This window comes from Sinocyclocheilus rhinocerous, unplaced genomic scaffold, assembly GCF_001515625.1.
Source record: "Sinocyclocheilus rhinocerous isolate Xijiao unplaced genomic scaffold, SAMN03320098_v1.1 scaffold851, whole genome shotgun sequence".
Classification (NCBI taxonomy): Eukaryota; Metazoa; Chordata; class Actinopteri; order Cypriniformes; family Cyprinidae; genus Sinocyclocheilus; species Sinocyclocheilus rhinocerous.
This window is the reverse complement of record NW_015624573.1, coordinates 44760-56190: the sequence shown is the minus strand read 5'-3', so window position 1 is coordinate 56190 and position 11431 is coordinate 44760. Positions and strand designations below refer to the sequence as shown.

The window sequence follows — 11431 nt, the reverse complement described above, 5'->3', positions numbered from 1 at the left end:
AAATACAGTACAGAATACAGAAACCAAATACTACATCGCCAATCTGGAATCATTTCCATTCATGTCACCCATCCGCATTTGTACAAGTGTCTTCAAGTTCATGTGATCGCAAACGCTCGGCTGGTCCATTCAGTGTTTAAAAAAAAAAACATGAATTACCATTCTGAAACATCCTGTTGTAAGCGTGTTTGAGGAGGTGGTTGGTTGTCTCCTGCCATCGCCGATTCGGGGTCTGAGTTCGGCTCAAACATGTAAGGAATCTCGAATCATTTCCATTCATGTCACCCAACCGCATTTGTACAAGTGTCTTCAAGTACACGTGATCGCAAACGCTCGGCTGGTCAGGTTTGTATTTACTGCATTCGGTGTTTGAAAACAAAAACATGAATTACCATTCTGAAACATCCTGTTGTAAGTGCATTTGAGGAGGTGGTTGGTTGTCTCCTGTCGTCGCCGATTCGGGGTCTGAGTTCGGCTCAAACATGTAAGGCCGGTGTCCTGACATTTTATCCTACCCATCTGTTTTGCTTCAATCTACAGCAAGCTACAGCATACATGACCCTAGTTACCTGTGGTTGGCCTGGCCGTGCGTCACTCAGAAAACAACAGACCAATCAGAAGAGAGGCTCATGAATATTAATTAGACTGGCCAAAATCGACCTGTTCTTTGCACAGCTCCTGAGAGAGGAGCTTTAAAAATATATTGAGATGGTTTTTGGTACTTATACCGCAAATATATATTCTTAAGGACATCAAGACTTAAAATAAAACTCCAGAAAGGTGTAAAATATGTGACCTTTAAGCATTAATCTAATCAACGCATTAAGTGTCGAAAACGCCGCTGGTGGTGTGATTCGGTACAGCCGGGAATTTTTGCTCCAGTGCAACAAACATGTTGAGCTCACATCGTATCACTGTATACCGGATGACTTGAAATCTTCACAAGGTGAGGCTACTCAGAGTAAAAGGAAACGGAGACGTGGGAAGAGAGGCGGGAGTCGGCAGAGACTTAAAAGGCTGGGAAATAAATTATCCTTGCCCACGACTTTACTGATTAATGCCCAGTCCCTGAGGGGGGAAATGGAAGAACTAACAGCAAATCTATGCTATTTGCATGAATATAGGAATGCGTGTGTGCTGGCAATCACAGAAACGTGGTTAAATGAGAACGTTCCGTCAAGTGAGGTTGAACCAAATGGCTTCACAGTATTTCGAATGGATCGAAACTCTGATATCACAGCATCCCTGAGGGGGAAAATGGAAGAACTAACGGCAAATCTATGCTATTTGCATGAATATAGGAACGCGTGTATGCTGGCAATTACAGAAACATGGTTAAATGAGAACGTTCCTTCAAGTGAGGTTGAACCAACTGGCTTCACAGTTTTTCGAATGGATCGAAACTCTGATATCACAGCAAAGTCACGCGGTGGTGGAGTGTGCCTGCTTATTAAGGAAAACTGGTGCAGATCAGTGGTGGTGAGAGAATCTCTCTGTACTCCTGATATTGAACTATTGAGTGTTTCACTACGACCTTTTTACCTTCCTCGGGAGTTTCCACAGTTGTTTTTTACTGTGGTTTATATACATCCTCAAGCAAACTCAGCTAAAATCTCGGATGTGTTGTATCAACTTGCACAAAGACTGGATTTCTTTGTCTCCAGATGCTCCGAAATTTATTTTAGGATAAGATTTTAATAACTGTTCTTTAAAAAACTGTTTGAGGACTTATTATCAGTATGTGAACATTTGCACTAGGAAAAATAAGATACTGGACAAGTGTTACGGCAACGTTAAAGATGCTTTTTCCACCTCCACACTGCCACCACTTGGAGGATCTGATCATAACGTTGTTAATCTTCGACCTAAATATCAAAGACTTTTGAAAGGGAGAAACCTGAGGTAAAGACTGTTAAGATTTGGAATGAAGAGAGTATTATGTGCCTTCAGGGTTGTTTTGAGTGTACTTTGTGAGAAACTTTTGACTGTCTAGATCTGGATACTCATACAATTGTAGTTTCAGATTATATCAATTTTTGTGTGAAGTCAGTTATACCCACAAAAACGTATAAAATATTTCCTGTGTGCTGAGCTTCAAAACGCCTAGTGTGAGTACACCCTTAATGAACAAACACAGGGGAAAATCCACAATAGGAATGAGGAATGACACATGAACATAACTTGTAGACCCGACAAACACTAACTGAACGGACTGGGGCTTATAAACACAGGATAGCGAGGGACTAATCGAGGGGACTAAGGAGACACACCTGGAATCAAATTAACACAATCAACATGAGGGAGAAACTGGGTCACGGGGAGCAAAAACACACAAACAGTCAAGAATCCTGACATTACGCCCCCTCCTGGAAGGCGCGTCCTCGCTCCGTAGAACCAACATTGGGAGGAGCGGGTGGGAACAAGAAGGAGGCTCCGGAGGAGGACGGACAACCGGGAGGGGACCGGTAGACAGAGTCCAGGGGGGTAATGCAGGAGGAAGGAGCCAAGGAGGAGACAAGAGGGGCTTGGAGCCGGCGGTGCCAGGTGGGACCCAGGCCACAGCCATAATGTTGATCCGCAGTGGAGCCAACGGAGGGAGGAGCCGTGATGGAGGAAGGGCTGACGAGGGAGCCCGGCGGAGCCAGTGGACAGATCGGCCACGGCGGAGAGGAGGGAGCTAGGAGCCATGGTGGAGCCAACGTTGTAGCTAACAGTGAGTTCAGCGCAGCGTCGTCGTACGCTGTTAAAACGGCGAGCTGGCTGAACTCAACCGCATACTCCAAGAGGGAGAGGTCCTTGCGGGCTAGGGCGGTGAACTTGATGGCGAGGGAATCCATGGAACAATGGAAACAAAAAACACTGGGTAAAAAAACAGAAAACAAAAACGGAGGGTAGACACGGAGTTAACTGTTTTGGTCGGGTCTTCTGTCCGGTGGGCTCGGGCTCCACGCAGCGGGGAGATGGTGGGCTGGGCACTGGGTCTGGCCGTGTTCCGGATCGGCAATAAATGCTCTCCAGACACCGGATAATTGCTTCCCTCCAGCATAGTCCATTATAAACACAGGATAACGAGGGACTAATCGAGGGGACTAAGGAGACACACCTGGAATCAAATTAACACAATCAACAAGAGGGAGAAACTGGGTCACGGGGAGCAAAACACACACAAACAGTCAAGAATCCTGACAGTATTGTCCTACTGTGAAATTTATGTTGTATTGTCTTTTGTGAGAAACGCATGTTGAAACAAGACACTGAAACAAAATCCCCCCAAGGGCATAAATAAAGTTACTAACTACTAACTAAACTTATACATTTATACTTTATTGGGTGGCCCAGTGTCACCCTGGCCCTTACGTGGCCTCACTACTAATTAGAAGAGGGTATCATTATGACAGATCAGTACCCTAGATCCTGAAACTACACAGGCTAATTGCGAAAATGACACAGCTGGATGCAGTATGTATTTTATATCTGTTGACTCAAAGTTCATGATAGTAGTGTGATGAGACTGTAGGACTCTTATCAACGTATAATATAATGACGCCATTATAAAATTAATTTAATTCAACTCAAATAGAGCTGTGGCAGTGCTTCGCTTTTTAAAACACATTTTTAGTTTTTATAATTAGAAATATATTTTGAAATTTAACCCTTATGTCCTCTACTTATTCTAAAATGCTGTCCTTATTTTGGTGCTATACTTTCATGTTGCTTGTGTCACATCGCAGTCTTATTACTTTCTTTTGTTTCATAAATGAATTTCATATTTTTGTAAAACTGTACATGTTTTTTGTAAGGTAATGGTAAAAACTGAAAGTATGTGTACATTTGTCACATGTATGATCTATTTTGGTTTAGTTTTAGTCAGTGTCGGATTAATGCATGGGCCTACCGGACACAAGCACAAGGCACTAGACCCCAGAACGTGATTTCCATTAAGGGGGAACAGACCCCATAATAAAGCCATGGTTCTAGTGTGTTTTTAGTTCCTTGTTCCTGTGTTTAGTTTGACATAGTTTCCTTTGTTCCCATTTTCCCACCACTCATTTGTTTGTATGGTTACAGATTATGTTCTGTTGCACCTCTTCATTGTTCCCTGTGTATTTAAGCCCTGAGTTCATTTCTGTTCATTGTTTGGTATTGTCTTGAGTTAATGTAAGCTGTTATGCTGCTCTTTATTGCTCTTGTGCTTTCTGGATTGTTGTGTTTATTTTGATTAAAAGGTTGCCACAAGGATCTTCATTTTCTCTTCCTTGAAGACCTGAAAATGACAACATTATGTGTAGGCTAAAATATATTTTAGGTTGTGTGTCAAGTTAAGTCAAGTCACCTTTATTTATATAGAACTACAGAGATACAATACAGATTTTGTCAAAGCAGCTTTACAGTGGTAAACAGGAAATGGTGTGGCAATAATGAAAACAAAATTCAATTCTGCTATAAATCAGCTCTAAAAAGAGGACAATAGTAAGTACATTTTTCAGTTAAAGGCAGTTCATCATTAATTCAGTGATGTCATTGTCCAGCTCAGTTCAGTTCTCTTTCAAAAGTCTTTAACTAATCTTTAACATCTTTAACATAATCACTCCATAATCTCAAACTTTGTGTCAACAGAAATATCTATAAATCAATATAGAGTAATAAAAGTTGCTTAGTATTCAGCTGTGTCTTTTCCACGATTATGCTGCTCTATTGAGGTTTCCATCAAAGGCACCAGGATATTAATGTGTAATAAGGAAATCCTCCTTGTGTTTTTGAGTGTATAAATGATGGTTGAAAAAAAATTGATCAGAAGAGAAAGATGGAAGCTCTGACTCTCCTTTTCTGTCTGCTTCTAACTGCCTTTCAAGGTAAGATTATTATTCACTGAAGATTGTATATGGTACTGATTGTCCAATATATGAAAAACAGCTGCTAGCTTGAGCATCATATGTGCATAAATTAAACATTTATTGTACATACTGTACAGAAAGACAAGCATTATGTTATATTAAATGTTATGTCTTTATTTCATATTACAGCAAAAACCATTGGGTCATGGACAACAGGTAAATATAATTTAACATTATATAGTGTAAAACATGGCTGTTTTAATTACATTTACATTTAGTCATTTAGCAGACACTTTTATCCAAAGCGACTTACAAATGATGCATACTTTTATATAATGTCGAAACATCAGTTTATCAGTTACATCAAAGTATATGATGGTCCTTCTACCCTCCACCCATTTCTGGGAGAAATAAAGGAGTACAGGAACCAGTCTTTCAAATCCAGCAACAATGATCTGACTGTGTTTTTCTACAGTGATCACAGTATAACACGTAAAGGATTTCATGCAACCTGGCTCTTTGTAGGTATGTGTTTGAAAGAGATATACAGAACTGTGATATTATGAATTTCAAACTCTCCCACTGTGCTATGCCAAATTATCTAGTCGTTCTCTCATAATTTCAGTTGTGACTGGCTTTTTATTCTGTTTTCCATCTTCCATCTCTATCTGCAGAATCATGTGGTGGCTATATGACAGACTGGATGGGTGACTTGTCCAGTCCTCGGTACCCTAATAACTACCCTGATAACTCATATTGCAGATGGACCATTCATAGCACAGGGAACATGACAGTGTCACTGACCTTCACTGATGTTGCGTAGGGCACTATTTGAATTTTCTAATTTTGTAACTGAGACTCTCTAGTGAAACTTTCAGATTTCCCTTTTCCAAGACATCATTGCTACATAATATTAATGTGGATAATATAGTTTCTCTCTGCTCTGTGCTTAATAGTTTGGAAACATGCTGTGATTACATCAAAGTATATGATGGTCCTTCTACCCTCAACCCCTTACTGGGAGAAATACAGGAGTACAGGAACCAGTCTTTCAAATCCAGCAACAATGATCTGACTGTGCTTTTCTACAGTGGCAGTAGTGTAACACGTAGAGGATTTCACGCAAACTGGGTCTTTGTAGGTATGTGATTAAAAGCATGAACAGAACTTTATCTATGATACTATGAATTTCAATCTTTCCTAGTTTGCTATGGCAACTTGCTATTCATTCTTTGTAAATTATGGTTGGGAAACAAGATATTCAGAGTTCCTTTTCTAAAAATGCCGTATTCTTCCACCAATAAGGATTGAACTAAAATACTGTACATTGTCAGTTTCCTGCACTATTATTCAGTGGTGATGTAATATCACAGCTGAATCTGCAGCAGGAAACGTACAGTGACCAGTGTAAACTATTCCCACATAAATCACTTTTATGAGCTGGGTTTTTGAGTCAAAAGTGTAAAAAATGCATTTTAATTGTATAATAATTTACTAATTGGATACTCTTATGAAAACATGTAAAGAAACATTAAAGGGGTCATATGATGCGATTTCAATTTTTCCTTTCTCTTTGGAGTGTTACAAGCTCTTGGTGCATAAAGAAGATCTGTAAAGTTGCAAAGACTAAAGTCTCAAATCCAAAGAGATATTCTTTATAAAAGTTAAGAGTCAACCACTCCTACCTAAAATGGCTCGTTCTAACACGCCCCCACAAAGCTACGTCACCGATGTGGGAAGATTTGCATAACGCCGCCCAAATGTTGCAGTATAAAGATAGCCACTGAGGCAAGTGTTCGTGAGAGATTCTTTAGCTTTAGTGGTCTGAGGGAAGAAGCTGCTCTTGTGCCTCAATTCTCTGTAGCTTCTGTAAAGCTCAAAGATGTTGTGGTTGGGTGTGTGAAGTCTGTAATATTTTTTTTCTGCAAAGCAAGGACTGTGGTTAAGGGGACCTCAGCAATCCTCTCAGTTTCGTTGTGAAAGCGAAACTACTTTGTTTGGCCTTCCAAAAGAGAACACAACTAGAAATCAGTGGTTAAGTTGTATTTACAGCACTGTTCCAGAACAGTTCAACCCAAATATTCAGATGTGTGCTGCGCATATTATGGAGGATGAGGACTGTTTCCTGAACCAGTAGACTACAATGCGTCTGTGGCACAAAGGCTTTCTATAAAGTTGGGCAGCTCCAACTTTGCAAGGACAGTCTGGCGCTTCTGACTCACAGCCTGTAAGTACGTTTTTATATTTAAATAATTTGCCACTGATGATTCAAACGCGAGTTTTGAGCAGTGTAGAGTAAGCTTGTTGTTTGTGAAAACAATGAGCTTTGTAAAAATCGACGCGTTTCAGAAAGGCGGGGCATAGAGGAGAAACAATAATGTACATTATATGGAAAATAATGTGTTTTTTGAACCTTAAACCGCATAAACACATTTCATTACACCAAATACACAAAATAATGTTCTTTTTAGCAACGTCATATGACCCCTTTAATTTTGTCAGTATGTATAATAAAAAATAACTCAAAAGTATGTTTAAAAATGTTTACACCTTTTACTATTTATTCTATAAAAGGTTTATTAAATATAAAATATCAACTGGACAAATTAACAAATATGGTTATCCAAACACATGTGCAAGGCATCTTTTTTGTGAGCACATGTAAGTGCTAGAATATTAAATTTTCACCATTGATCAATAGCATCCATTGTGTAAAATTGGAAAATTGTGGCCTTTTTCTCCACTTTTCCCACATGTCTGGACACTATTCTTGTTATCTCATGCATTTTGGGGCATTGTGATCTCCAGTTTCTCACCCCGAGTGTGGAGGACACCTGTATGGTTCTGGGCTGTTTTCCAGTCCAAACTACCCCAGCTATTACCATGACAATGCCTACTGTGTGTGGCATCTCTCTGCTCAGCAAGGACAGAGGATCTTCCTGACATTTGCTGATGTGCAGTAAGTGAGAGATCAGTGGTGACTGGTGCAATGCTGGTGGAATAATATTTGCTATTTGCTAAGCTGATGAAAACATCACATTTATATACACTATAATTTATCATTTAATCTAATACCATAGTTTATTTAATATATAATTTAATGTAATTAATACAATTATTACTAAAAATATTTTTTTGTATTTGTCCGAGTAGTGTGATTATTGAGGGATTCTTTTACAGTTTATTTATGCAGTACCATTAAAAACCAATTCCAAATGGCTCATTGAATTCTAGAGTGGCTTAAAAAGTTAATCTTTTCTGAATCAGGTACCATTCTGCCTGTTTCTTTCAGATTGGAGCGCTGCTGTAACTGTGACTACATCACAGTATACGACGGCTCTTCCACTGGTCATCCACAGCTGGGAAAGGTCTGCTTCAATGACACCACACCCCAGGTGTTTCACTCTTCTTCACGATACTTGACTGTTGTCTTCAGGAGCGACTACTCTGGTGTCAGCCATGGTTTCAAGGCCCTTTTCACAAGCTCTCTGACTGCAGATGAAGGTAATTCCTTGTGAAATCATTAAAAAATATAATCACTTTCAGACAGACAGCATCTCTTTGGTTTTGAGACTTTAGTGTTTGCAACTTTACAGATCTTCTTTATGCACCAAGAGCTTGTAACACTCCAAAGAGAAAGGAAAAATTTAAATCGCAACATATGACCCCTTTAAAACCTTCAACACCTTTGTTTTCTAAATTTAAATAAATACTTTAAATGCACAAAATTACATTGAGGGAATGAAATTCTTTGCTCTGCAGGTCATGTGGATTGTTCCTCAGACAAAATGGTCATTGACATTCAGAGGTCTTACCTGAACTCACTCGGGTTGAGTGGAAATTACCTTTATGTAGATGACCATCTTTGCAGACCCAACATTAGCAGTACTGAGGTTGTGTTCAGCTTCCCACTTGACGCATGTGGGACCGCCAAAGATGTATGACCTACATGTGTACCAGATCCTGCATGGCTCTAGTGCTGATTTTAGGGGTGGCATCTCTTCTTTTGCCAAAATTGAAAATTACCATGTTTTGACACAACATCGCTCACTCTCTCTCTCTTTTCTAGATGATGAATGGTTATGTGTCCTACACCAACAATGTGCGGGCCTCTCAGTCTCAGTCGGGTGAAATCACTCGTCAGTCACAGTTCCTGCTACACGTGGGCTGCCGAATGGAGCCGGACACCATGGTGCAGATATTCTACAAGGCCAGGGAGAACGTCAATGCCAACATCACAGGAACGGGCCGCTTTAGTGCCAGCATAGCCTTCTACACCTCCAGCAGTTTCCACCAGGAAATTTACGACTCTCCATATGAGGTGAACTTGAATCAGCTTCTGTATGTTCAGGTCGAGCTAAACAGGCCTGACAACAGTCTGGATCTCTTCCTGGACACTTGTGTAGCGTCTCCAAATCCCAGTGACTTCAAAGATCGCTCCTATGACCTGCTCCGTAACGGGTGAGACCTTTTCATTCTTAAATGTGACTCCAACATCATATCATATGTGACAGTAGAATAATTTGGGATGAGTAGATAGCATTAGTGTTGCTCCCTGTCTAAATATGTTCTTGTACTCATTTGAACTAATAGTGAAATAAACTCAGTGTCTGAGTTTGACTGTAGTCCAAACTGTATCCAAATTGTACTTCTCTTCTTTTGTCTTTTGTAGATGTCCCAGAGACAACACATATTATTCCTACACCAGTGGTGAACATTACTATGCTCAGTTCAGTTTCCGAGCTTTCAAGTTCCTCCGGACTCATGCCTATGTGTTCCTGCAGTGTAAGGTGATCATCTGCCCCGATAACGATTACAACTCTCGCTGCCGGCAAGGCTGCCGCTTCCGTCGCAAGAGATCCCTTCACAGCACCTACCACACCAATACTGTGACGCTGGGGCCAATCAAACTCAAAGGTCAGAGGCCATTAACAGGTATAATTTCTAATGAATTGTATTAATATGAAGGCTTTTCTAATAACTGTCCATTCACTGTCATTCCAGGCATTGTGTGAAGGAGTCTGAAATGTCAAAGGAATGAAGTGATCATCTCAATCATAACCTTATTCATTACTATTGATCAATCTTTATTAACCAACCAGCAAATTAATCTAAATACAAATTATATTTTTGCAATTCAATAATCTAAAAAGCTGTTCTGGTCACTGGTATCTTCAATGGTTTATTAGGGCCCGAGCACCGATGGTGTGAGGACCCTATTTGGAATAGCTCCGTTTCTTATTATTATTCTTCTGCTTCTTCTCCAAAGTGAATCGTATTTTTGGGGGCCTAAACATGCTCGAAAACTCATGAAACTTTGTACACTAATCAGAACTGGTGAACATTTACATCTGATATGGTTTTCAGAATTGGGCGTGGCAAAATGGCTCGATAGCGCCACCTATAAAATTTCAACGAAGTGCCCTTCGAGCTACGTTTCATGTACGTGTACGAAACTCGGTACACACCTGTAACACACCAATACCTACAAAAAAGTCTCCTGGTTCAAAATCCGAAACCCAACAGGAAGTCCATTATTTCGAATTTCCTGTATGATTTTTGTGCAGTTTTTGCCATTTTCAGGCCTCGTACTTTAACTCCTCCTCCTACATTTTTAATCGGATCATCTTCAAATTTGCTGAGTGTAATTATAAGGCCTTTGCGATGCTAAATTTTGAAGATCTTGAGTTTTCGTCAAAGGGCGTGTCCCTGACGGCCTGACAAAGTTTGATGTTTCGCCAAGTAAGTGACATGTTTAACACCATAATGGACTTCTAGAAATATACTACAAAGTTCCAGCAAGTGTTAAATAGGCTAGCAAGTTAGCAACATGCTACAAACATGGTAAAGCATGCTAGCAACACTTAGCTAATTTGCTAAAGCATGCTATTAATGCAGTGAAACAGGAAGTTGATGTAACTCAGGCATGCAGTGTCCAATCTGCTCGAAACTTAACATGTTTGATGAGAGTACATGCAAAGATTCAGTTTTAGTCATAGTGCCACCTACTGTCAACAGGAAGTGACATGTTTAACACTGTGATGCACTATTAGCAACACAGTAAAATATGCCATTTTGTGCTAAACATATTAGAAACATGTTCAAACATGCTAGCAACACTTAGCTAAGTGCTGAAGCATGCTATTAACACCATCAAACCGTCCTTTGAATTGGGACACAGCTAATGCCCGATCTGCCCCACACTTCACATGTTTGATAAGAGTCCTGGCCTGAACTCATCTTAAGGCCAATGTTCATTTATAGTCATAGCACCACCTGCTGGCAACAGGAATTTACTTGTTTTACACTAACTTAAACATGCAATGTCCGATTTGCCCCAAACTTCATATGTTTGGTAAGACTCCTGACCTAAAGACATCTACATGCCAATATGCAGTTATAATCTTAGCGCCACCTGTTGGCAGCAGGAAATTTGGAACAAATACTTTTAACCACTTTAAAAAAAAGCATATTGCCCAACGTTCGCTGGATCCGCTGGATGATTTTCATTTTTGGGTGAACTATCCCTTTAACTACAGTGTAATCCACTGAACACACTGTACTTCCTCACAGTCTCATTTTCATTCCTGCCAAAT

At 40.0% G+C, this 11431-nt stretch overlaps 1 protein-coding gene across 1 annotated transcript in view; it reads left to right on the top strand.

Moving 5' to 3' along the window:
- The window catches only part of LOC107744682 (deleted in malignant brain tumors 1 protein-like), a 17608-nt gene extending 7677 nt beyond the window's left edge, over window positions 1-9931 (top strand). Inside the window, exons 18-28 of the mRNA XM_016558493.1 lie at window positions 2582-2811; window positions 5025-5051; window positions 5186-5360; window positions 5510-5654; window positions 5792-5976; window positions 7644-7794; window positions 8128-8339; window positions 8598-8773; window positions 8905-9296; window positions 9508-9752; window positions 9840-9931. Of these exons, the coding sequence (XP_016413979.1) occupies window positions 2582-2811; window positions 5025-5051; window positions 5186-5360; window positions 5510-5654; window positions 5792-5976; window positions 7644-7794; window positions 8128-8339; window positions 8598-8773; window positions 8905-9296; window positions 9508-9752; window positions 9840-9850 (1949 nt within the window). The 3' untranslated portion in view covers window positions 9851-9931. The remainder of the gene's footprint in view (window positions 1-2581; window positions 2812-5024; window positions 5052-5185; window positions 5361-5509; window positions 5655-5791; window positions 5977-7643; window positions 7795-8127; window positions 8340-8597; window positions 8774-8904; window positions 9297-9507; window positions 9753-9839) is intronic.
- The last annotated feature ends 1500 nt before the right edge of the window (window positions 9932-11431 follow it).